At 40.1% G+C, this 27,211-nt stretch overlaps 1 protein-coding gene and 1 pseudogene across 3 annotated transcripts; one reads left to right on the top strand and one right to left on the bottom strand.

Annotated features, from left to right (window-relative positions):
• On the top strand, positions 1–24,436 carry RAB9A (RAB9A, member RAS oncogene family). 3 transcript variants are annotated; one of them, XM_077146318.1, is made up of 2 exons: positions 1–183; positions 23,329–24,435. In XM_077146318.1, exon 2 carries the CDS (start codon positions 23,360–23,362, stop codon positions 23,963–23,965), a length of 606 nt encoding a protein of 201 aa, XP_077002433.1. In that variant the 5' UTR covers positions 1–183; positions 23,329–23,359; the 3' UTR covers positions 23,966–24,435. The 3 variants fall into 3 exon arrangements, with proteins under 3 accessions (XP_077002433.1, XP_077002436.1, XP_077002437.1); XM_077146321.1 differs by lacking the exon at positions 1–183 and adding an exon at positions 384–788 and having other exon boundaries at positions 23,329–24,436; XM_077146322.1 differs by lacking the exon at positions 1–183 and adding an exon at positions 802–1,246 and having other exon boundaries at positions 23,329–24,436.
• Positions 20,412–21,898, bottom strand: LOC143671255 (translin-associated protein X pseudogene; annotated as a pseudogene).
• Positions 24,437–27,211: the final 2,775 nt, after the last annotated feature.

Genomic DNA, 27,211 nt, shown 5'->3' with positions numbered 1-27,211 from the left:
CCCCGCCCGGTCGCCATGTTGTTCTCCGGGCGCTGGATGGGATCTGCTGGAGCCCGAGTCCGGTAGCAGAGTCGTCACCTCCCGCCCGTCCCGTCCTGTCCCGTCCCGGATCCTCTCTCCTTCCCCAGCGCCCCCGGACGGACCGGCCCGGAGCGCTCGGGGTGTCGTCCCTGCGGCCGCGAGGTGAGCCGGGCGCGGGACACCCCTCCCGGCCCGTCTGGGGGGTCGGCCCGCCGGCGCCTAGCGCGGCCGCGGCCTCGGGAAGTTGGAGCGCCGGCGCGCGCGGGCGCTCGTGGGGGTCGGGCCCGGCGCCCATGGGGAGGCGCGCGGCTCCTTCGCCTTCCTCGCGTAGGGGTTGGGATGGGTTGTCGGTTTCTTGTTCCCCCTCACCCGCCGCCGCCACTGACTGACGCAGGAGAAAGGCGCGTCCACGTCCCCACACCCCGGGGAGAGGGGCGCGCACACAGACACCCCGGGGACACAGACGGACGCCCAAACTGCCGGGGCGGTAGACGTACGCAGACCCCTGGGAAACCGCCCCCCCTCAACCCATCCACCCACCCACCCACTCAAACTCCCAGGAACGCGCACACCCAGAGAAACGCACCCAATCACCCGGGGACACGCACACACCCCAGCAGCCTACCCAAGCCCAACCCTCCCCTCCACCCGCCGCCTTCATGTAGGGAAAGAAAAGGCGGCCGTGCCTCCTGCGCATCCCCTTGATTTGTGATGGCCTCTGACATTCTACCTGTCCCAACGTTTACTAACATCTTGTGACCCCTCAGGTGAGCAGTGTGGAATGTAAAGCCAAGTCTTCTGGGCTGGAGGCGGTTTGGGGCATTATCTGATTGAGAGGCTGGTTAAGATTTCAGAATCGTGTTTCTTTCTGCCTTCCAGCTTAGGAAGGAAAAAGGCAAGCTGAGAATTTTAAGTGCTGACCCAAATAGTCGGTGGAGGGTTTTTCATTTGTTTTTTTGAAGTAGTGACACATCCCGTGACCACGGTTCTTTTGAGGAATAACTTCTGTTAGTTTCCAAATTACCATGTGACCACCATCTTTTTATAGGATTTCCGTGTCCTGATGAAATTAATGGACAGAATTTGATTGCTCTTTTTTGCCTTTAATATGTTTGTCTTTCTGTCTCTGGCACCACTGTCATGGAAAATCCCAAAATTGCCTGTGATCTCAAAAGCTGCTCAGTGGAGCAAAACTGGAGACATGAGGGAAACCCAGAACTATTCAGTAAGGGGTTTTTAAGCAGCCTGTTCTTAATTTCTCTTTTAGAAGTCATCTTTAGTATTTGTTTAGAACTCTCAGTATCCTCTTTACATTCCCAAATGTAAGACAGACAGTGGTACGGCAGTCTGGTGCTTTCAAGATTTTTTTGGTAGACATTGTAGTAAACTCCTCTTGCCCATATACTCCCTCAGAAGTTTCTGGTTTGGTAACATTTATTTTGGAAGAGTTTTGTGATTTGGGGATATTTTTGGTTTATTATTTTGGGGTATAAAGTAGACAGGCAGACACCGAGCAGAGAGTTGTTGACCTTGATTCTGAGCAGGGTTCTTGGAGACCAAGGGTGTACCTTGGGGAGTATTTAGCGCCATTCTCTTCTATCATCTGTCTTCTCTTTGCCTTCCTTTCGCAATCTCAACCCCCTCTTCCATCCAGACAGTTGTTCTCTGGAGACCTGAAAAGAAGCTCTTTTGGTTCTAGAAAATAGTTTTTAAAATCTCTTCATTTCTTACCATTTATTGGGCATCCCTTCAGACTCTGAATCTTCTGTGCATGTAAATCCTGTCCACATATCATTTTCTTTAATTCTAACAGCATTTTAGAGATGGGGAATCTGCTGGGACTTGGGAAGGTTAGATCTCTTACCCAGGGCCCCAGGGAGAGTGAGGAGCAGAGCCGGAATTCCACGTAGACCTGTGTGGTTGAGCAGTCATTCTTGATGTGTGTGTTGCTTTCCAGGGGGCGTTTGGCAATGTCTAAAGACATTTTGTATTGTCACAACTGGATGGGTGGATGGGGTGCTAGTCTAGTGGGTGAAGCCCAGGGATGCCGCTAAACATCCTACATTGTACAAGACAGTCCCCTGCAACAAAAAGTTATATGGCCCCAAATGTAATTAGTGCCAGGCTTGAGAAACCCTGCTTTTGAGCAGTCTGTACAATTCTGGAGCTCGTGTCCCAATCGCTTCTGAAGTTCTTCAAGTAAAATACTGGTGTCCTAGTTGATAACTTCCCTTCAAGAAAGAGCAGGGTTAAAAATCAAGAACTTGATGAAATTTCTCTTAAACCAAAGGTCTATTCATTCACTCATTTGAAAGCTTAGGGAATGAGCAAATAATTTCTGGTCATAGAATTCATATTTTGTTTTAAGGCCAAAGTGTCAGAAAGAATGTGAGAACTCTTTGGAGCCATGGAAGTGGACTTAGTGAGTTTAGTTCCTACATTACTGCCACCATGTCAGACATTTTCTGAGTGGCCTTGGACATGTGATACAAAGATGCTGGTGATCGAAGAACAGTTGGGACCTTGCCTTCCCAAAGCTTACAGTCTAATCACAATCCCAAAAGAACAGGTTCTGATGTATCCTAGAACAGAACGTATTGCCTGGGTTCCTTAAGGACAGGGGCCAGGTGTTCGTTCAAAACAACAGCAACAAAATAGCTTCACACCCTGCACCAAGTCCTTCTATCATTGCGTTTCCTGTGGGCAGACTTAGATAAAACGGGAAAAAGCAGATTTGTTCTTTAGAGCTTTGTACACTTGACATGGGAACTTTTACAAGAATCAAATCAAGAAGCCATTTTTGTTGCGCATAAAATTCTTCCTTAATTTTAGCCTCAGGAGACAGGATCATACATAGCTATGCATGCGTTTTGTTACTGAAATCAAGAAATAGATGTAGCGTTTTTTTTTTAGATCACTTTGGCATCATTATAGTTTACCTTCTTGTGTTTTCCATCCTGTTCTCACTGTGCCTGCCTAAGACTAGGCCCTTCAAAATATGTACTGCTTGCACTCCAGTGACAAATGTGACTATCAACTATTAGATGGACTTTAGGAGTGATTAATTGAGAGGGGGAGTTAAACAGAGTTGGAGCTCTTTTTAGGAATCACCTTTGAAATTGCTAATCACGCAGTCAACATAGCGTGTTTTTGTGGACACCTTTGGTTTTTGAGTCATCCTGATGGATAAGCATATTCTTTTCTAATCAGTAGATTTCTCTGCTTCTTATCAGGAGTTATCTGCTGTGGAGAGGAAGGATGCTAAATTATACACCTCAACAGCTGATAGGGCATGGGATCTAACAGAGAGATGTACGTTTTTTCCTTATTGGTGTTTTCTCCTGGGAAGGGTCAGTAGGAATTGGTGCAGGAAGAACACTCGCTAGCTTGGGAGGAATCTTGCCCTGTCATTAGTTGGCTTGCTACTCAGGCCAAGTTAGGTCGCCAAATTGTTCTTTGTAAAATGAGAAGGTTGTACTCAATAATCTGTTTGAGATTATATGATCCCAAGTAGAGAAGGCAAATTGTTGGCTGTTAAGTAGTTCTGCCTTAGGCAATTTGTTGGTTAAAGCAGCAGGAGGAAATGAGCCCAAGAAAGTGTGCGTATGTGTTTGTGCAACGCATCTAACTTGAAAGCTATCTAGATAATAAATTTGTTAGTCAAAACCCAGACAAGAAATTAGGGCTTGTGACGAACTAGATCATCAGCGTTTATTAAGAAGTTTTTGTTATTGTTGTTAGTATTCCTGAAACACCTCAGGGAGTTTGGTGGCCAACTGATGAAAATGAAACTTCAGGAGACCCTATCACTCTCATTTAGGTAGAGGGGAGCCTGGCTGCCTTATGATGGATGGGGAGGTGACCAAAGCAGTCCCAGGTGGCCACACTGGCTGTTGATGGGTTGGCCTGCTAGTTGGGTAGTTTGGAGGAGAAATCAATGTGAGACGTGTTTTGCAGTTGTGCTCTGGGTATTTCCACACTCTGGATTTTCCCATTACTTTCTGTTAATTTTTTACCCTAGTGGGTACAGGTTTTGGAATGATGTGGCTTATCGTGCACATGGAGAGGATGACTAGCTGTAAATGAATGGAAGTGAGGGAGTAACTACAGCAGCATGGGGTGGTGGGAGACCTGGGTGGATTTTGGAAAGCATATAAAAGTGAAGTGTGTGGTTGAGGCGTCACCTTCTGGCTTTCACAAAACCCAGCTCATTTCATCGAGGGGAGTCTGTGGTCACACACTCAGCTTTTGTCCTAGGCCTGACGCTTTACAAATGTATGCTATTGTTTGGCAAGGGGGTGGAGAAACAGTCTAGAACAACTTGATACATTCATTCCCTTGCCACATTCATTAGCCAAGTGTGAAGAACAGCTGAACTGAACGGTATTAAAGAGCTGAACTATTTAAATTCCAAGTTCTTGTGCATTGCCTTCGATTTTTGTGGACAGAAACTAAGGTTGTTTCAGGTTACTTGGAGGGTTTGTGTTGTAAGTGTTAGAGAACCTGAAAAACTAACAGAATTGTTTCTAGAACTTGCTATGAAGAGTTCTAACAAAGGCGTGTTTAATGATTCTAACAGAGTAAAAAAAGTGAGAAGTCACTGGGCTACAGTGTGCAGCTAGTTTCACAGCTGTGTATTTAATCAGAGCAGTGATTAGATGAACATAGCTGAAAATACATACATATATTAACTGGACATCAGAACAGGTCATCAGAAAAACTGCATGAGGACCACATGTTGGTAAATGCCGGAAATTCTCTGGAGTGTGTCCTAGTATTCTTAAATACAATTTAAAATGTATTTGTCTTGATGCAAACAACTACCACCCTTAGGTCCTGTTCCACATTGATTTTTTTTTTTTGAAAATTGAAATGAGTTTTATTGACAGCTTCAACTGAAAACGTATCACAAAACAGCAAAATATACCTTTGAAGACAGAAGGTAAAATAACACTAGTTCTGTGAATTGTCTCTTCTCCTGTGAATCCATAAACTACCACCAATTGATGAAAAGGTGCTGGATGAGAAGATTCCACATTGATTTTTGCATAGTACTTTATATTTTTCACAGCAATTATGGAAAACCAAGGTTTGCAAAGATAGGATCTCATGGAAGGAAAGTGGTGCGGTCTGCTGTTGAAAATGTGAACTACCTGGTGCTGTGCTTTGTGTGGTGTCTTACAGGTGTTGTGTATATCTGAGTTTCTCTGAAGAATTTAAAATACCCTGCCCTGCCCCTGTGACTTTGCTGTCTTGCCTTGGTGTCCCTCAGCATACAGTCTAAGAACTGCAGGATTAGAAGCTTGATATTTTGGGTTACAGTTTGTGGACTGCAAAGCCTAGCAGTAAGGGGATAAGACACCAAAGTCATCGTTCAGTTGCCCTCCCTACCTTCCTGACAGTGTCTGTAAGCGCTTTCTCTTGGGCACCTGATTTTCCCCAGAGATCATCTTCTAGTTTTGGGTGCTAACACATGTTGGGAGCTGAGCTGAGGGAAGGGGCGGGAGGAAAAGAACATAGTTCAGGGTTAGTATGCCGACTGTCCCTTGATGGCCCCATTTTCCATAGCGATCCACCCCTATTTTCTTTGGCAAAAACTTCATTAGTAGATCTTCTGCTGATGTGGAGAAAAGGTGCATTGGCAGGGGCAGGGGTTGGGGGCACTTCAGGTATCTGCCGCCTTTCAAAGAACCCTGGTGGTGTCGGTCCCACCCTGCCCTGAGAGGTGTCTGTGCTGCTTCTGTCCTGGGAATTGGCTTTCTCAAATCTGGCTTATTCTCGCAGCTTTCCATCTGCTTTCCATCTTCTCAGTTTTGCACATGACTCTCATATGCAATTGTTTCCTCTGTTTTGGTTCCTTTGAGTTTGCACATTTTTTTAGTCCTTTTCTGTCATTTGGTGGGAGTTTGATTTGCTGCTTAATTAGACCTTGGGAAATTATTTAGTTTTTGTGAACTTCTTTTTATTGATCTTTAAAACCCATGTGATAGTATCCAACTTGCAGGTGATTTGAGTGCATGGTAGACATTCAGTGAAGAGTGGCTACTAATGTCCTTCTGGTCAGGACACTTGTTACTTGAGCTAACAAGACAATGGTGACAGATTGAGGGGAGGATGTGGACACATTTCTTGCATGGATGAATGAAGTGGGTGATACAGAAAAAGAACCAGCTTTGAAAACGGGAAACAATAAGCTTGGTTTTAGGTGTGTTGAGTTTGAACTGCCATCAGCTTATCAGATGGGCATATCATGAAAGGGGTTGGAATTCTTGCCTGGCCCCAGAGTGGAGGGTGAAGGTGGAAGAGAAAGGGATAAACATACACTTTGGGAATCTGGGGTTTTTAATGACCCAGGAAGATATCTCTTGAGAAGAGGTAGGGGCTTTAACCTTGGGAAATACCTACATTTAAGGGCTTCTTAGAAAAGGGACTGTCTAGGTCAAAGCAAGTTAAAGGGCTGAGGGGGAGAGAAAGAGGTCAGGGGCAGGCTGTTTAGACCTAATACTCTTGTTAGCGCATAGAGGTAGTGATGATTGGCTGAGTCCTGGCTAAGACATGAAGGTCCCATCTGTTCCTCCAGCTATATGTGTGATAATGCACAACACACGTTACCAGTTGGGCCTCTACTTCCTTATTGGTCTACAAAAAAAAAACAAAACAAAAACTGAATGCCTATCCAAGATTTTGAGTTGTATACATCCAGACAAACGCCTGAGAGAGTTTACTATCCACTAGATGGGCCTCAGGTGGGAATACTGGTCAAACATGAAAGTATTTTCTAGAAAGGTACACGGTGAGGTTCTAAGAGAAGTACTTTTCTCTTTATACACTTGAGAGCCCTGTGTGCCTTAGGGCATTTAGTTGAGGGCTGAGAAGATACCACTGCCACTGATGGGCCATATGGAGAGGACTGGTGTTTTGCTGACAGTCCAGGGTATGGAGGGGTTGGGAGCCTGTTTGTAGTAAATTGAGTGGGGGCTTAATCAGGACATAGAGGCAGTTGGGGGAACTGCCTTTGTGAGGCTGGAGAGATGCGTAGAGTCATTTGTGGTTTGGAAAGTCAGTTTGCCTTGATGGGGCAAACTGGGACACTGTTGACAGAGTGAAGACTGAACTTTATGAAAAGCTACCTGCATAGCTCATTTTGAACTGGTGACAACTTCCCTGCAGAATGATATTTGGGATCCTCGGACCTAGGAGAATTCTGAATGCCAGGCATATAGCTAACTGTTGAAGAGCCTTTTATAGGTAAGTGCGTTATTACAGGTAGGTTTATGCTTAGTCCTTAAAAAAGTAAACCAAACAAATGACAAACATTGTCTTTATTCTCTAGGATTAGCAGTTTCCCATGAGTGAGGCTTTTCATGAACTATTGCAGTTTATGGTCAAAGTGTAATATTAATAAGGTCTAATAGGTGACAGAAAAGGGGGAAATAGTGATACGAAGTAAAGATGAAAAATTTTGAGGGTATTATGAGCCACACAAATGAACCACACAATATACACATGGTGCAGACTCTATATAGGTCATTTGTTGGGGCCTAAAGTCCTTCAAAAATCTGAAACCTTTTACTTTTTCCAGCAAAAAGCTCAAGCACACCAGCTTCCATCCATACACGCATTCTTATTTCACATATGATTCTAGGGGGTGCATTTCTTCCCTGAAGTTCACTCATGGACTCCCAATTCAGCATGCTCTATACCTGTACTGTCCAATACAGCTGCCACTAGCCTTATGTGACAATTTAAATATAAAAGAATTGCAGTGAATAAAATTTAAAAAATTCACTTCCTTAGTGGCATCAGCCACACTTCAAAAACTCAGCAACCATATGTGTTCTCAGCAGATACAGAACATTTCTATCGTCAGAAAAGTGTTGGATCACGCTGCTCTATACTTGTAACAGGGGCTTGAAAAGATTTACTTCCTTAACCAAGCTTGCCCCCGCCCCACTCCACCCCCCACACAGTTAATGATTAGTTAGCATGCCTAACTACAGAGGTGTCTTGCTTTAAGGAAAATTGCTAATATATATTTTTCAGAAGCTGAATTGGATGATTCATCATCATAAAAGATTACTTATGAAAGGAGATCTTTAAATAGGGTGAGCTGCTCTGATAGTTTTGGTGTGGTTTGATTTACAGAGTTTTTTTTCCTTTTTTAGCTGCCCCTGTCTGAGGTAATGCCTCAGTGGCTGACTAGAAAATTTATTTCAACTGGCAAGTCTGACCTCCAAGTTTGTCTATTCCTGTAGTATTTTCTTTTTTCTTTCTACAGACCTTTTTTTTCTTTCTTTTTTGCTGGGAACAAATATGGCTGCTGAGTTCTTGAAATGTGGCTGGTGCCACGGGGGAACTGAATTTATTTTTAATTTCATTTCATTGTGATTTGTTTATATTTGTAGAGATTGCACCCTTTAAGCTTAATGACTTTTTGACTTGCTTCTTGCTCATATAAGATAACCTTGAAGACCTTAGAAACAAATAGTTGAACTAATTAGGCTGAGACACACTTATTTTAAGATACATGGAAATAAATACGACTCAAACGAAAATAGAAATGTCAAGATTTTCCATCCTTTTATTTCCCTGGTTAATTTCTTTGAGCCTCAGTTTCTCAAGCTATGAAATGAAATAATAAGTGGTAAGCCTTTAACTAGGACATTGAAGGTGACTGTAAAAAAGAACAGTGAATATTTTTAAAAAAAATCTGTTCCTGTGTTTAAAACAGGAGTAATAATTTCAGTTTAAGTGTTTGGAAGAGAGCACTGGTAAAGTTAGAGTTACAAAAGATGTGTGTGTTTCAAAATCTGAAACCGAGAAAGGCAGTTTAAAAACCCAGCCTACTCAATTTGGTAGTTTATTAGAGGTCTGTAGCAGTTTTTCAATGTCTACCAGCTCCCTGTAACAGTCAATAGTACTTATTTTGTACTCATTAGGTTTGCAAGTAAGAATCAATATTTTTGTCCCTTCTTACACATTTTTTATAGATCTCAAAAATGGAATAGGTGAAGAATTGATAGAATAGAGAAACACAGAATTGTAAGTACAGAAATTACAAATAGAAGACAGGCTGGAGAAGAACAAAGGAGGAAGTAATTTGCTATTTGTTCTCAATTCAGCATTCATTTGGCCCCTCACTTATTAAAGCATTGTACAGGGTGTTGCAGAACAAAATGGAATTAAGGAATGGGTGGCATTAGGTGGCTTGAGTCCTTCCCAGAGAGTTTCCACTGTGATTAGAAAACAGACTCACGCAATGATTGTGGTTTGAGCTTGACTCAGTGAGAGCTGGAGAGTATTATGAGAGGGGAGAAAAGAGAAAGATTAGGTAGTGGGGGTGGTCTTGGAGGGCTTTTTGGCTGAGATGCGTCTGAACTTTGCCCTGGATGACTAGGATTTTCATAGCCATCAAGGTAGGGAGGGGAATCCCAGGCCAGGAAACAGTGGGAGCGAAGGTGTACAAAGGTAAAAGCTGGCAAAGGATTTTGGGATGGTGAGTTATAGGGATATAATTGTGATAGGCTTGTGAGATGCCATGTTCAAAATCATATATATAAAAAAAGAGGAAATAAATGGTTTTAGTTAACTGTAATAATGGAGGCAGTCACATCCATGATCAATAAAAAAAAGTCTAGCCTTAATCCACACAAATATTGATATTAGAGGTTTATATTCTCTGAGCTTCAGTTTCACTTCTTTTTGGTGTATCATACTATATGGCTTTGGAGGCCAGCAATGGGTTGGAGAAAGCCAGAGAAAAGGATACTACTGATAAACTATTTATAAACATTTGATAGTGCAAGATAGAAGTATACAATCGAAAAGTTGAAAAAATGGTATCATAAAAAGGAAAGGGTTGCCATACAATGCTTTTTTGGTCTTTATTTTAGAGGTATCTGCTGAAAACATGTTTCTTTTCTTTTTTTCCTGTCAGTGATGGACTTATCCAACTTCCCATTCATATTAGTGTGTGCTGTATAGGCCCCAGCCATTGGGGCTAGTGCCTCATATTGCCGTCCTAAGGTAGTGATGTCTGTGTGCAGATTTGGTTGATTTAGAAAGAAACCATCAAAGGGGCAAGGAGAACATTTGTAGCTCTAACTGGGTAAATCTCATTCTAGGGCCTTATTGCTAATTCTCAGACCTCATCTTTGTTTGGGGATATAATTCATATACCATAAAATTTATCCTTCTAAAATATACAATTCACTAGTTTTTAGTATATTTGCTGAGTTGTGCAACTACCACCAGTGTCTAATTCCAGAATATTTTCATCACTCCAAAGAGAAACCTCATATCTGTTAACAATCACTCTCCATTTTCCCCTTCCCCAAACCTCTTATAGCCACGAATCTGCTGTTTCTATGGTTTTGCCCATTCTGGACATTTTGTAGAAGTGAAATTATACAGTATGTGGCACCTGGTGACTGGCTTCTTTCACTTAGCATGATGTTTTCAAGGTTCATCCATGTAGCATGAATTAATACTTCATTTCACTTTATTGCCACCAAATAATATTCCATTGAATAGATATGCTATATTTTGTTTAGCCATTCACTAGTTGATGGGCATTTTGGGTTATTTCCACTCTTTGACTATTAGGAGTATTGTTGCTGTGAAAATTGTTGCGCACATTTTGGGGTGGACGTTTATTTTTTATTTCTCTTGGACATATACCTGTGAGTAGAATTGCCAGGTCATATATAACTATGTTTAACCATTTGAGGAACTGCCCAACTATTTTCCAAAGCACCTGCACCATTTTACATTCCAACCAGTAATGCATGAGGGTTCTGGTCTTTCATCATCCTCTCTGCTTGTCATAGTCTTGCTTTATTTTTATTTTTTAGCAGCCATCCTGGTGGGTGTGAAGTGGTATCTCATTATGGTTTTTATTTGCATTTCCCTAATAGCTTAAGATGTTGAACATCTTTCATGTTCTTCTTGGCCATTTGTATATCTTCTTTGGAGAAATGCATATTCACATCCTTTGCTCATTTTTAGATTGGACTATTTGTCTTTTTTAGTGTTGAGTTGTAGTACTTCTTTATATTTTCTGGATATACATCTCTTATCAGATGGATGATTTACATATATTTTCTCCCATGCTGTGGATTTTCTTTTCTCTTACTTTTTTTTGTATGCAGTATGGCGGGGTCACATTTCATTCTTTTTCCATGTAAGTATCCTGTTATTGTAGCACCATTGCTGAATTTTTTTGCTTGTTTGGTTTTTTGTTTGTTTGTTTTGGGGAGAAGTGCATTTGCCAGGAATCTAACACAGGTCTTCCACATGGCAGGCGAGAATTCTACCACTGAACTACCCTTGCACCTCCTTCACATACTTTTCTAGTGTCCATTGAAGCGCAACAGTTTTTCATTTTGATGAAGTCCAGTTTACTGTTTTTTCTTCTTTTGCTTCTTTTTAATATATAAATTATATTTATATATTTATCCTTATTTTTACATTTTGTTGGAATGTAAAATGGTACAGCTGCTTTGGAAAATAGTTGGGTAGTTCCTCAAATGGTTAAACATAGTTATACATGACCTGGCAATTCTACTCATAGGTGTATGTCCAAGAGAAATAAAAATAAACGTCCACCCCAAAATGTGCACAACAATTTTCACAGCAACAATACTCCTAATAGTCAAAGAGTGGTGTCATAGCAAGTTGTATTTTCAGTGTGATATGAACTATGGAAAAATTTAGGAAGTGTTTTTTTAATATATTTATTGAGAAATCTTCACACACAGTCCATCCATAGTATACAATCAGTGGCTCATAATATCATCACATAGTTGTGTATTCATCACCATGATCATTTTTTTGAACATTTGTGTCACTCCAGCAAAAGAAGTAGAAAGAAAAGAGAAAAACTCATATATCCCATACCCCTTACCCTCTGTCTCATCGATGACTAGTATTCCAGTCTATCAAAATATTAACCTTTTATTCTAACCTATTATATTTATTTATTTATCCTTATTTTTTACTCATCTGTCCATACCCTGGATAAAAGTAGCATCAGATACAAGGTTTTTATAGTCATATTGTAAAAGTTATATTGTTATACAGTCGTCTTCAGGAATCAAGGCTACTGGAACACAGCTCAAAGTTTCAGGTACTTCCCTCTAGCCACTCCAATACACCATAAACTAAAAAGCAATATCTATATAATGCATAAGGATCACCACCAGGATAACCTTTCGACTCTGTTTGAAATCTCTCAGCCACTAAAACTTTATATTGTCTCATTTCTCTCTTCCCCCTTTTGGTCACGAAGGCTCTCTCAATCCTATGATGCCAAGTCCCAGCTCATCCTGGGAGTCCTGTCCCACGTTGCCAGGGAGACTTATACTCCTGGGAGTCATGTCCCACGTAAGGAGGAGGGCAGAGAGTTTACCTTCTGAGTTGGCTTAGAGAGAGGCCACATCTGAGCAACAAAAGAGGTTCTCTGGTGGTGACTCTTAGGCCTAATCATAAGAGGCTTAGCTTCTCCTTTGCAGGAATAAATTTCATAGGGACGAACCTCAAATCAAGGGCCCAGCCTACTGAATATATTGTCCCCATTGCTTGTGAGAATATCAGGAATTCCCCAAATGGGGAAATTCAATATTTCCTCCTTTCTCCCCAGTCCCTCAAGGGGATTTTGCAAATATTTTCTTATTCTCTGCCAAAATTTCTCTGGCATACATCTGGGGGCATCACACTAATCTATACAAACCAACAAGATCTCACACCCTATTCAAGATTCTGTGTAATTATGGTGTTCAAATAAACTGACCATACAAGTTAAATTAGATAATGTGCTACCCTAAATATAAATTTTACACCAAATAAACATCTCTCCCTTTGTTCTCACACAGCAGTTGAAGTTTTAAAATATGAACCATATCATCCTTTACCCTGTGTTCTGATTTACCATAGTCCTCTCCAGATCAGGAAAGCGATTGTTTCTGAAGTCTTGAGGGTAGCAGCATTTGAGGAAAATTTAAAAGGAAATGATTACCATTTCATTTTAACTGCAGCATTTGGTCAAGCTAAGCTTTAAGTCAAAAATACTTTTGGTATTGAAAGAAAAAGTATGACTTTGCAACCAAATCAGAATTTTGAACACTAAACTCAATATTGATTCTTCTATTCTAGGTTTCCTTCCAAACTTAAATAAAAATCTGTAAGCTTTTACATGATGTAATTGGAATGTGCATACTATTTTTTTCCCACTTAGTGGTTTATTTCTACAATTCTGTTTCCATGTTTTCTTAAGTTGTGGCAGAACATCCCCCAATTAGGCATCTAGATAATTTCCATTTGCAGCATTGAGGACATTTTTGCAAATATTCATTTTCTTTCATTTTTGGGAGCAGTGGTTTTAGGGCAGTGTGGGGATATATTTTTTGTATACTGTAAAAAATTAAATACTGCTGGGGGGAACATGGGTGCTTTTAGAATGGTTAATATGTTTACACGTAACTTGACTCTTTTTGGAGAGCATGTTTCATTTCTTTTAGCCAGAGTTAGGCAGGTCAGTGCCTGTATGCGGTAAGGTAAATTGTAGAGCTGTGCACAGGGTGTTAGCACAGCGGGGGTTCAGGGTGAAATGAGATCTAGGTGCATCTTCAGGGATGATTAGTGGTTGGGCAGGTAACAAGAGGAGGGAAACAAAGGAGAACAAGACGAAGAATGAAAAATATCTTACTGGAGGATAAAGTCTGAGGCATAGCCACCTCAATCCTAAACCCAACTAAAACTCTTGGTAGTTGAGAGGGATCATGATGGCAATCCATTCACACTTCCCACAACACCCTGCTCCCACCTTTTCCTGCAGCCTGTTTTTTCGTTGCAGCCATTACCTTTCTGGCCCCCACACCTGGTCAGGTGGCCCCACTGCTAATAGTGTGTCAGTGGCTCCCTGTCATTTCTAGGGGAGAGAGAGGCAGAAATTCTTCCTGGGCCTTCTCAGGGCCTGCTGCAGTCCCATCTCACTGGCCTGTGGATGCTGGGGCCTCCCTGGGGTTCTCTGCGTACCTGCCAGGCTTCCTTTCGTGGCAGGGGCTGCTCCCACTTTGTGGTTCTAGCTTTGTCCCCTCCTCCTCCTGCTGAGCTTAACCTGTCATCACCTCCACTGGGGAGTCTGGAGCAAACTCACTTCCCCTGGGTCAAATTGTCCTCCCAGAGAATCAGACCTTAGTAAGGGCTGCATGCTAAGGACAGCATGTGGCTAATATGATCCTGAGACATTGCTTGGGAACAGGCCACATTAGAGGCCGATGTATGGTTACTCCAGGTTTTCCTCTGGTGTTGGAAGTTAAACCCTCCCCCGCCTTTTTTTTTTTTTTTTAAAACCAAGTGGCAGTTGTAGTATCTGGCTTGTGTTTTTGGGATCAAGTTGTATGAAACTTAAAAACCCCTGGCTCGCATAGGAGTGTGGGTCTGATGGAGGGGGCTCACGTTCATGGTTCTTTCTCTCTCTCAGTGAGGGAGATGGTGGGCAGAGTCCCCTGCACTATTTTAAGTTGTGATTTGGTTTGGGGCTGAGTGTGAGTAGTTGTGCTCTATACCATGTACCTCTCACTCTGCAGTGCCTGCCGCTGTTCTAACCTAAATGCGCCTGTGTAATAATTTGTTAAGCTGCCGGAATGCAATATACCAGAAATAGAATGGACTTTAAAAAGGAAATTTAATAAGTTACAAGTTTACAGTTCTAAGGAAGTGAAAGTGTCCAAATTAAGGCAGCAATAAGAGGTTATCTTCACTCAAGAAAGGCTGATGGCTTTTCTGAACATCTCTGTCAGCTGAGAAGGCACGTGGCTAGCATCTGCTGGTCCCTTACTCCTGAGCTCCAGTGCTTTCAGCCTCTAGTCCTGTGGGGGTTCCTCACTTCTCCAGGGCTGGCTTTCATCTCTTGGTTTCCCTCAACTCTCTCCAGGTTCTGGCTTGCTTAACATCTCATGGGAAGCCACATGGCAATGTCTGCTGAGCTCCAAACATCTCCAAACATCCGTGTCTCTTTTCTCCAAGTGTCAGCATCTGTCAGCTCTGCTCTGAGCTCTCTCCAGAATGTTTCCCTTTTAAAGGACTCAGTAGACTAATCAAGACCCACCTGGAATGGGTGGAGTCACAACTCCATCTAATCAAAAGGTCACACCCACAGTTGGGGATGTCACATCTCTGGAGAAAATCTAATCAAGAGTCACCTTACAGTGTTGAATCAAGACTGGAAAAAACTGGCTACTCCCACAAGTAGTACTCCAAAACTGGCACAGCCTGTGTGAGGGTTTTCACCCCCACCAAAGTGCAAGCCCCACAAGGCAGAGACTATCAGCTTTCCCTCCTCAGTGTCTGGCCTGTATTTAGGCACTCAGTACATAGTTGCTGAAAACTTGCTTTCAAATCGGATCAGCACAATGCTAGGCTCCTATAGATATGCTTGAGTTTGCAGATGTTTGCTTCATCTCATTTAAAAATGGTTTCAAGCTGTTTACATTCTAATGAAACATATGCACACTTGAATGTGCTTTTTACACTGTATGTGAACATATTGGAGACCACTAGTTCCATCAGGATAACTTGTTTTTGTGCAGATCTTAAAATAAAGCAAGAGTTGAAAGAGTCTTACTGTTTGCAGTGCTTATTTTATTTATACCTGTAACAACAATAAAATCCTCAGACATGAATGCAGAGGCAGTTGAGATTGATGCAGCCTAGCTGGGTAAGTGCTTGGACTTTAGTCTGCCTGTCACATTCATGCCTTACTCCCTCTTTTTACTAGTTGTGTAAAAGGCCTTGAGCAGGTAGTTAACCTTCCCTAGTAAGTGTCCTCATCTGTAATATAGGGGTGATAATTGTGCCTTTCATAGGCTTGTTGTGTGGGGGGGTAAGTGGCATACAGGGCTTAGTCAGTGTTAGCTGCTTTTGCAGTTGTTGTTTTTGTTATTGTTATTATGGTTTTATCCTTACCCCCTGTGCTAGTTTAAAACTTATGTACCCCATGTTATTTTCCTAATCCAGTCTTGTGGGGGCAGACCTATTGTTTAGGGTAGAACCTTTGATTAGTCAGTTGTGGGTGTGACCTTTTGATTAGATGGAGGTGTGACGCCACCCCATTCAAGGTGGGTCTTAATTAGTTTGCTGGCATCTTTGAAAGAAAGAGTTCAGAGCCGACAGAGGCATAGACGTTTGGAAATGCAGAAGCCCCAGGAGATGCCTGGAGCTCAGAGCCAATGTAGATGTAGACATCTGGAGATGTTTGGTGTGCTGACAGAGAGGACAGAAGCCTAGATGTGGACATTTGGAGATGCAGAGGCCAGCAAATGTCCCCATGTGCCTTCCCATGAGATGCTAAGTGTTCTAGTTTGCTAGCTGCCAGAATGCCATATACCAGAAGCAGAACGGCTTTTAAAAGAGGGAATTTATTAAGTTGCAAGTCCGAAGTTCTAAGGCCCTGAAAATGTCCCAACTAAAGCAAAGCTATAGAAATGTCCAATCATAAGGCATCCAGGGAAAGATACCTTGGTTCAAGAAGGCCGATGATGATCTGGGTTTCTTTCTCAACTGGAAAGGCACATGGTGAACATGGCAATGCTTACTAGCTTTCTCTCCCCGCTTCTTGTTTCATGAAGCTCCCCTGGGGGCGTTTTCCTTCTTCATCTCCAAAGGTCTCTAGCTGCACAGGTTCTGCAGCTCTTTCCAAAATGGTTCCATCTTAAAGGGCTCCAGTAAGCAACCCCACCTTGAATGGATGGAGACACACCTCCATGGAAATCATCTAATCAAAAGTTACCACCCACAATTAGGTGGGTCACATCTCCGTGGATAATTAAAAAGCTCCCACCCAGCAGTACTTCATGAGGATTAAAGGACATGGCTTTTCTGGGGTCCACAAATTCAAACCAGCACATTAAGCAAGCCAGAACCCAGAGTTTTACCCCACAGACACTTAAAGAGGAAGCCACTGGAATCAGGAACTGGAAGCAACACAGACACCAGCCATATGCCTTTCCGTGTGACAGACATTGGCCTTTCTTCAGAGTCAAGGTCTTATCTTTCTCTGGATGCCTTAGTTTGAACATTTTTAAGGTCTTAGAATTGTAAACTTGTAACTTAATGAATCCCCTTTATAAAAACTAATCTATTTCTAGTATATTGCATTCCGGCAGCATTAGCAAACTACCACACCATTGTTCATTGATTAAAGTCAATGAAAAACAGCAACAACCCAATCCTGGCAGGACTACCAGGTAGCCCAAAAATTTCAGGATTGAAGATTTGGGTAACCCCACCAGGCAAAGAAACAGGGCCAGATGAAATGCTTGGTGAGGGTAAAGGGAACGTGGAATGGGTAGTAGAAGAAGGTAATGATAAATATGAACTACAACCATGTGACCAGTTACAGAAACGAGGACTGTGATGGTATGAATGAATATTTCCTTCCTGTTTTGTTATGATTATGTTTGTATTGGTACATAAAGCAAATATCTTATTTTCTTCTTATCATATGACATAAATTATATTGCTCATGTTATAGTATTTAAATTATAGAATATCAAGTTTAAGAGTGAATGTTACCTAAGGACTTGCAGCCTGTTCTGGACAGATTTAGTGTGTTTCCCGGTTGTACGCAAGACAGTTGGGTATTGTTAGGCAAAATATATGTCTGTTATTGTGTTCTGTTTAGAGATTAAGTATGGTTTAAGGTGATGTGTATAGCCACCAAGTTGACAAGAGGTGGACTGTAAGGGTTAGGTTCAGGTGTCAACTTGGCCAAGTGTTGGTGCCCAGTTTCTGGTCAGGGAAGCACTGGTAGTATTACTGCAAGGATATTTTGTGGCTGGTTGTTAAGCCAGAAGGCTAGTTTTTTAAATCATCAGTCAGTTGGTTGCATCTGTGACTGATTACATCCACCATCAACTAAGGGTGTGTCTCCCTCAGACAAGAGAATCCAGTCAGTTGAATTTGATCCAATCAGCTGAAGATTTTTAAGGGAGAAGAGAGAATTTTCACTTCTTCAACCAGCCAGCCTCTCCTGTAGAGTTCATCAAGGAACTTCATTGGAGTTGCCAGCCTCATGGTTTGTGCTATGGATTTTGGACTCTTGCATCTGCGTGGTTGCAAGAGACATCTTTATAAATCTCATACTTACTGGTTCTGTTTCTTTAGAGAATCCTAATACAACCCCCCCATGTCAGGATTTTAAATACTCTTATTTTTTTCATTGATTAGATTTCAGAGTTAAGGACTGCTGTATAACATCCCACAAAAATGTCCATTACAGGGGATACCCTTTGCTTTTTTTATTTTATTTTATTTTTTTTAACTTTTTGCTTAGAAATACCTTCAAACTTAAGGACAAAATAATACAAACCTCATACAGAGAATTCCAACAACCCCTCAGATACCCAGATCCATGAATTTGGCATTTTTTGGCACATTTGCCATATCATTCTGTCTATCCATTTATCAAACCATTTTCTGAACACTTGGGTGTAGGTTGTATACATCATGCTCTTTGAAGACTTAATACTGCCATGTTCATTTCTTAAGAACAAGGATATTTTTACTTCTATAACTACCTTAAGTGCAGTTGTCAAGTTTAAGAAATTTAACATTGATATAAAGTGTATATTCTATATTCCACTTTGTTTATATGTCCCCAAAATGTTCCTTTGAGCCTTTTTTTCTCCTCTACTAGATCCCATCCTAGGATCATGTATTGCATTTAATTGTCATTGTCTTTCTTTTTTTTAATTATGGGAACATGTATACAACATGAACTTTTTTGTCTCAGCCACTCCCAGGCACAACATTCACTGGGATTAATCACATTCACCGCCATCCATTACTAAAATTTTCCCATCTCTCATAAAGAAACCCTACATAAATTACGCATTAATTCCCCATTCCCCCTACCTTTCATCCCTGGTGATTTCTTGTCTCTATGAGCATGCATATTTTCTTGGGGCTTAAATTTAACACCCTAAATTTGTAACAGCCTCGTTTGTTTTGATACCAACTTCAACAGTATACAGAAACTATGTTCCTATACCCCTCCATCCCCCACCTTTATGTAGTTCTTGTCATAAATTACATGTTTATACACTATGAGTCTAAAACCACTAATCATTACATTTTATGCATTTGCCTTTTAGATCCTGTAGAAAGTAATAAGTGGAGCCTTGGTAACCTGTACTCTACTTTCTGTCTCTCTCTATTTGCATATTCTAGCTGTATCATGTAAGTGGAATCATACAGTATTCTGTTCCTGCGTGTCTGACTTATTTCTCTCAATGTCATGTCCTCACGATTCATCCATGAAGTAGCATGCATCAGAACTTTACTCCTTGTTAAGGCTGAGTAATAGTCATCATATGTATATACCACCTTTTCTTTATCCATTCATGTGCTGATGGACATTTGGGTTTCACCTATTGACTGTCGTGGATAATGTTGCTGTGAACACTGGTGTACAAATATCTGTCTGAGCACTTGCTTTCAGTTCTTTTTTTTTTTTTTTTGAGATATTTCTACATTTTTATTTTCTCTTTAGGTCATTTTATTTTTGGATAATTACATTTTCAAAGAATCAGCCCTTGCAAACAGTGAATCTTTCAAAAAATAAAATCCAGTATCTAGATTCTCAAAACCCCACAAAAGCAGATGGGCTTAAACATCTGCTGTCATCCAAAAGTACCACGTTCAAGTCAGTTTCACACCACAGGGAATAATTTATAACTAATTTTAGTAGGCAAATTCCAATTCTAAATATTACTAAAGACCACTACTGTTATTCTCAACTGTGTTTGACTATTGTCTTATTGCTGAATTCTACATGATAAATTTTCTTTGGTAACTTTTTATACTATCACTTAACACAACTGGACAGCTCTAAAGGTTTAGATTAACTTGGTATTTCAAATTTTCCAAAATTTCATTATAATTATTTAAATGTAATTTCTAAGAGATACTAGGAGAGCCTCCAAACATGCCTAATGTAATATAATGACAAGAAAAACCTTGCTAAATACTCACTACTAAAAGTGATTAGAACTTTCAGTTCTGTGTTCAGATATATAATTTAACTCAAACACCAGTGAACATATTACAATATTAGCTCCAATTCCCTATCAGATCTTCTGTGATAAAGGACAAAAAAATAAATGGAAGAACTAACATCTAGGTACCTGTCAATTCTTCTGGAAGGCTGCTTCTTATGAGTTCAAAGTGACCTCAAATTAACCAGAATATAATGTGAATTCTTACTACAATACCTCCTAAACTGTACTTAAATCAAAGTATACTGATAGCTTATTAATTTATAAGTTTTGTTTCATGAAATACGCCTATTTTGGAGACTTGGTGCAATATTACCAAGACATTTAAACAGGAAGCTCAAGTCAAGATTATATCTAAGAAATCTTTTCTGTATATAACAAAATCACCAATTTAAATTATAAATGGCTTCCACTAAATATGAGCACTCTAAAATTCACACAAAGGAAATTAAAATAGGTATGGCAGTAAGTGCACTCTGAAGCATGTCCACAATACAAATGAAGGCTAATCGGCAAAATATGAAATAGGAACATATGCATTTTTATGCAAGCTTTTATGAATAAGATATAAGGAACGATTCAATCAGATAATTTTATGTACAGCTTGTATACAATTTAAAATAAGTACAACTGAAAACAATTCTATGTAAAAGCCACAATAAAATAAAATCAAATACTAAATAACAGTCTTACAAACTGGTCTCTCTTAAGAGTTCTTAAGAGAATTATTCTAAGAAATGCCCTCTTCTTGATCAATTATTTCTGTTTTGACCGAAAACACATCTGCCAACATATGCTTTGGAATTTCTGAACCTCTGACTTTCAAAGCATAACAAGCATTCTCCACTTTGGCAAGACTTTGTTTCAAGGTATACAGCTTCTTAGAAACCTCATAAGGTCCAGTGTTGCCAATGAATGAAAACCCATCGTAAACCTGACGTAAAAACTGGCTCACTTCAAAGGGAGTATCAATGTCCCCATTCCCCACACTGTTAATACACATCCGCATCAATTCTCCAGTTAAATCAGCCACTCCCAGAAGGTAATCAACAGGTGTGACTTTCAGGCTCCACGTATCAAACTGCTTATCCTGTGCATCAGAGGAAGGAGTCTTATTTTCTTTCCCATTGTCTTCTCTTGTAACTATCAATTGTTTATTAATTTCATCCATGCTAATTAATGATCGTGTTTTGATAAAGTGTTGAAAAGAGACAGCCTCCACATATTCCTGCAGTCCTGTAGTAATGGCTCGATGAAACTGATGCATGTCTTCTCCAGATAGCTCCTGAGCTACCTGCAGTATCTTTTGTCTGACACCATCCAACTTAATTTCTGATTCAGTCAATATTTCTTCCATATCAGGAGCACTTGTAATCCTATGGAGAAGGAAAATTGTCCTTTTACTTTCAACAGTTATATCCCGACTAAGTTTCACAAGTCTCTCATATCTGTCATGCCTTGCATCCAGTTCCTGCTGAAATGATTTGAAGGCCAACATCACAGGTGAAGACGAATTAACATCCTTCCCTTCTCTCCTTTGGTTATGAGGAAAATTCTCATGCTTCCTTTTCCTGAACCCTCCCGATCCTTCTTTGTTGCTCATGTCGTCTCAGCCTACGGTAAGATGAACGGAGACTAACGGCCTTGGAGACAGCTGAGTACTCAAGTTGCCGGCCGTTGGCGGCAAACCAATCACCGAAATAAGATTCCTTCGCGAGGAACTGTCTGCAGCCAGGACGATGTCGCCGCGCTAGCCGGAAACGCACGCCGGCACCGACCCAGACCCGTTTCTTCGCCCTTACACACTTCCCGCTTTCAGTTCTTTTGAGTATAAATCTAGACGTGGGATTACTGGGACATATTGTAGTTCTGTATTTAACTTTTGAGGCACCACCAAGCTGTTTTCTACAGTGGCTGCTCCATTTTACATTCCCACCAAAATGTACAAGGAGGGTTCTTATTTCTCCGCATCCCTGCCATTACTTATTTTCCTTTTTTTTTTTAAAAAGATAGCTTTCAAGTGGGAGTGAAGTGGCATCTTATGGTTTTGATTTGCATTTCCGTAATGGTTAATGATGTTGAATGTCTTTTTATTTGCTTATTGGCTATTTGTATATCTTCTTAGGAGAAACATTTATTTGAGTATTCATGCCCATTTTAAATTTGGCTTGTATTTTTGTTTTGAATTGTAGGAGTTCTTTATATATTCTGGATATTAAATGCTTACCAAATATACGGTTCCCAAATATTTTTTCCCATTCTGTTTATTGTCTTTATACTTTCTCATTATTGTCCTTTGATACACAAAAGTTTTAAATTGTGATGAAGTCCAGTTTATCTGATTTTTGTTACTTGTGCTTTGGGGATAAAGTCTTAAGATCCCATTGGCTAATACAGGTTCTGAAAATATTTCCATATGTTTTCTTCGAAGAGTTTTATAGTTTAGCTGTTAAATTTAGGTCATTGATCCATTTTGAGTTAATTTTTGTATATGGTATGAGGTAAGGGTCTACTTTCATTCTTTTGGATATGGATGCCCAGTTTTCCTAATATCTTCTTTTTTTTTGCAGGGGGTGGGGGTACTAAATGTGATGTGTTTAGTTATAAACTCTTCCTTAAAACCTTAGGATTCCACTAAAGTTTTCCCGATTTAAAAGTTCGTTTTCATAGTGACATCCTTATATGTGAGGATCTTAACCTTTACAAAACAGTATTAGATCACATTCCTGAGTGTCTCAACACTCCAACTCCACTCACGTGTGCATCAACATCATTTTTGAAGAGACGATTCTTTGCCCATTAAATGAACTTGTCTCCCTTGTCAAAGTAATTAGCCATAGGTGCATGGGTTATTTCTACACTCTCAGTATTTTTCTTTTGGTTTATATATATGTCTGTCCTTGGCCACTCTTACTCTATCTTAACAATGGAGACAGGGCTTATTTTAATAGAGAGGTGATTATTGTCGAGTATAGAGAGTGTGGTTAAGGGTAAGGTTTCTGTGGGGTCGGACCTGTGCCGAGTGCCAGCGTCAGGGTCAACTGGGGAAGAGTAGTAACCCTTTAGCAGTTGTTTTAAGAACTATTGCTGGGATAGTGCCCGGCACATGGTTTAGTGCTTAGTAGAGGACTTTTCCTATTAGCTATTCCCTTTGCAAAAAGGAATTGGGGCTCTATGTTTATTTCACTTAAACACATGTAGAGGAATGTACAGGTTTAGAAGAATGTAATGGTGCTTTTTTATTTTACAGGGTTTTGGAATCAAAGGTCTTGTGATACACAATGGCAGGAAAATCATCGCTTTTTAAAGTAATTCTCCTTGGAGATGGTGGAGTTGGGAAGAGTTCTCTTATGAACAGATATGTAACTAATAAATTTGATACCCAGCTGTTCCATACAATAGGTGTGGAATTTTTAAATAAAGATTTGGAGGTGGATGGACATTTTGTTACCATGCAGATTTGGGACACAGCCGGTCAAGAGCGATTCAGAAGCCTGAGGACGCCTTTTTACAGAGGTTCTGACTGTTGCCTGCTTACTTTTAGTGTTGATGATTCTCAAAGCTTCCAGAACTTGAGTAACTGGAAGAAAGAATTCATCTATTATGCAGATGTGAAAGAGCCTGAAAGCTTTCCTTTTGTGATTTTGGGTAACAAGGTTGACATAAGCGAACGACAAGTATCTGCAGAAGAAGCCCAAGCCTGGTGCAGGGACAACGGCGACTATCCTTACTTTGAAACAAGTGCAAAAGATGCCACTAATGTCGCAGCAGCTTTTGAGGAAGCAGTTCGAAGAATTCTCGCTACTGAGGATAAGTCAGATCACTTGATTCAGACTGACACGGTCAGTCTTCACCGAAAACCCAAGCCTAGCTCATCGTGCTGTTGACTGTTCCGGAGATTGCCAGTGCATTCTAACCAACTCACACATACACACAAATTAAATATAAAGGTGGATAAGAGAATTAGGGTTTGCAGCAATGTATCTTCTACTAATCAAGTGAAACTAATGTATATTGCTGCTTCCTTAGTGGGTGGGAGAAGGGACACATTCACCCTGGGAGGAATCTATTTACCTGAATAATGGAACCTGACACTTATAAATTGTAAAATTGTCTAATAAAGTTTCGTTAATTTAAATATGTAAGATACAGAGCTAATAAGTGAGGTGACCAAGACTTTAATTATAATTAAAACAACAAACTTGAACATTCTAGAAGTTGGGTGGTTTTTTCCCAGGAAAATGGGAGCTACTTTTTATATGTGTATATTTTTATGTAATTAGGATTCCATTCTTGGTTCAGGGAAAAAGTTTCCTAAAGCAATAATGTTAGATATTAAAGATTAAAATCTAATGCATTGCAATGCATTGTTCTTTGCTTTTATTATGTCTTCATTCTATTCAAAATTAACCATATTTTCCTTCTAAATATCAGTAGACTTGATCTCACTAATAATTACTCATTATTTATACACCACACACTCCACTCCACCCCTACCCCACCCCTCCCAACAAAGGTGCTAACTTTATCACTCTTGGAGGAAATACAAAGAAATATCATATTGGTGTCAGGATAAATGAAGGCCTCTTTATTTGATCATGTATTTTAGTGTTTCCTCTATCACCGAACACTGCTTTGTGATTTACTCTCAAGGAGATTTTTCACTCTTTAAAGGATTTGCTGCAATGACCAGACTTGAAAGGAAATTGCAGCCTTTCATGAGTAAAGTCCGCATGCTGTGCCTCTGAGGATAATCTTACAGATGTGACAGTAATCCTCCGTGGTGGATGGGTGGGGTTATCAAAGGACAGGCTGGGGCGGGGTGGAACTGCTGGCTGTCTTGTGGGGCTGGGGGTTCAGATAAGAGGTTTGAAAAACCTAGAGGGATACATTTCTCTCCTTGGCCCCACCCATTGTCAGACACTGATTAAGAATATTATAATAGGCTAAGCTTTTGAAAATACAATTTCCTAACATGATGGACAAATTCGCCGTAAGGAAACATCATTTTGGAGAAATTAAATTTCTTCATATTCTCAGAGAGCTGTAGTTATTATTTATAATTAACACTCCTCTCCCAAGCTGTAATCCTATATCCAAAAAACAAAATAGGAATCCTCCACTAACAAATTGATAGTTACTATATATTCTTTTTTTCTTTCTTAGAGGACTTGCTCTAAGGACTTTTTTAAAATAAAAAGTGCACGCGTTGTTTTGTGACTTGCCCTTTTTTCTTCATATATTCTGAACATATTTCCATAGATTACCCATTCATTTTATTAGCTATATTGATGTCTAAATTTATTCAAATCATTGACGTTTTAATTTAAAATATTGATAGATATTTTAATTCAAAATATTGCAAAATTTCCCTCACAAAAGACAGAAATAGTTGTCCTTTCTACTGGTAATGATATATGAATGTGTCAGTTTTCCACATCTTTGTCAACAATGGGCATTCACTTTTTTTTTAACTTTTTAAATTATGAAATACATACACAAAACAATAAATTTCCAAGTACATTTTAACTAGTAATAGAACAGATTTCTTTTGACATTTGTTCCCCCTATTATTTATTTATTTTTAATCCATATGTTTTACTCATCTGTCCATAAGGTAGATAAAAGAACCATCAGACACAAGGTTTTCACAATCACACAGTCACATTGCGAAAGCTATATCATTATACAATCATCTTCCAAGAAACATGGCTACTGGAACACAGCTCTACATTTTCAGGCAGTTCCCTCCAGCCTCTCTGTTACACCTTAACTAAAAAGGTGATATCTAATTAATGTGTAAGAATAACCTCCAGGATAACCTCTCGACTCTGTTTGGGATCTCTCAGCCATTGACACTTTATTTTGTCTCATTTCTCTCTTTCCCCTTTCAGTTGAGAAGTTTTTCTCAATCCCTTGGTGCTGAGTCCCAGCTCATTCTAGGATTTCTGTCTCATGTTGCCAGAAATGTCCACTCCCCTGGGATTCATGTCCCATGTAGAGAGGGGGAGGGCTGTGAGTTTGCTTGTCCTGCTGGCTGAGAGGGAGAGGCCACATCTGAACAACAAAAGAGGTTCTCTTGGAGGTGACTCTTAGGCTTAATTTTAAGTAAGCTTAGCCTATCCTTTGCGGGGTTAAGTTTCATATGAACAAACCCCGAGATTGGGGGCTCAGTCTATTGCTTTGGTTGTCCCCACTGCTTGTGAGAAAATCAAGAATTCTCCACTTGGGGAAGTTGAATTTTCCCCCTTTCTCACTGTTCCCCCAAGGGGACTTTGCAAATACTTTTTTACTCACTGTTCAAATCCTTCAGGGATTTATTGAGGCATCACTCTGGACAAACCTACAAAATTTCATGCCCTACTCAAAGTTCCATGTACTTGTGGTATATAGAACAGATTTTAAAGTTTGGTGTAGGTTCCACGAATTTTCGTTTTTTCTTCTAGCTACTCCAAGACACTGGCAACCAAATGAAATATTAATATAGTAATTGCTTTTATAAGTTAATTTTTTGAATAGGCAATACATCCACGATTCACAATCAGAAGACACAAGGGACAAATACCTCTGCCTGCTGCCACCCAGTTCCTATTCCTGGAGACAGCCATGTATTGGTTTCTTGGGTAGTCTTTATTACATAAGGCAGGCATAAATATATGGGTATGGATTTTTACAGTGTATTTTTTGATACTTGTATAGATTTACCTAATACCTTACTGTTTTCTAACTTTTTAACATTTTCAGTAAACTACCCAGGGATTAGATTTGTTGGCTTTCAAAAGGTCTAGAGCTGGACAGCAAGAAATGTTTGAGGGAATAGATTTTCATATATAGAGGAAGGCTGAACAACATTCTCTTCAATGGATTTGGTGAACATAGGCTAATTTACCAAACATGGCACTGAAATAAAAGAACTAAAGAACCCCTGAGCAGAGTTTGTACAAGGAACAAAGCCTCACTGCATAGCATCAGCCTTCAGGGAAACTGGAAATACGTGACAGAAAAGCACTTCAACCAGCAGCAAAAGATAGCTGAAAATCTGATTATTCTTTTGTTTGAAGAAAGTGGAAGGTGCTTTGGTTGACTGGTGTTACTTATACAAAGATGAGAAAAATGGAAAAAAACTGAAGAGA

This window comes from Tamandua tetradactyla, chromosome X (genome assembly GCF_023851605.1).
Source record: "Tamandua tetradactyla isolate mTamTet1 chromosome X, mTamTet1.pri, whole genome shotgun sequence".
NCBI classification, from domain to species: Eukaryota; Metazoa; Chordata; class Mammalia; order Pilosa; family Myrmecophagidae; genus Tamandua; species Tamandua tetradactyla.
Note: the sequence above shows the minus strand (reverse complement) of the source record. Positions and strands in the feature narration are given on the sequence as shown.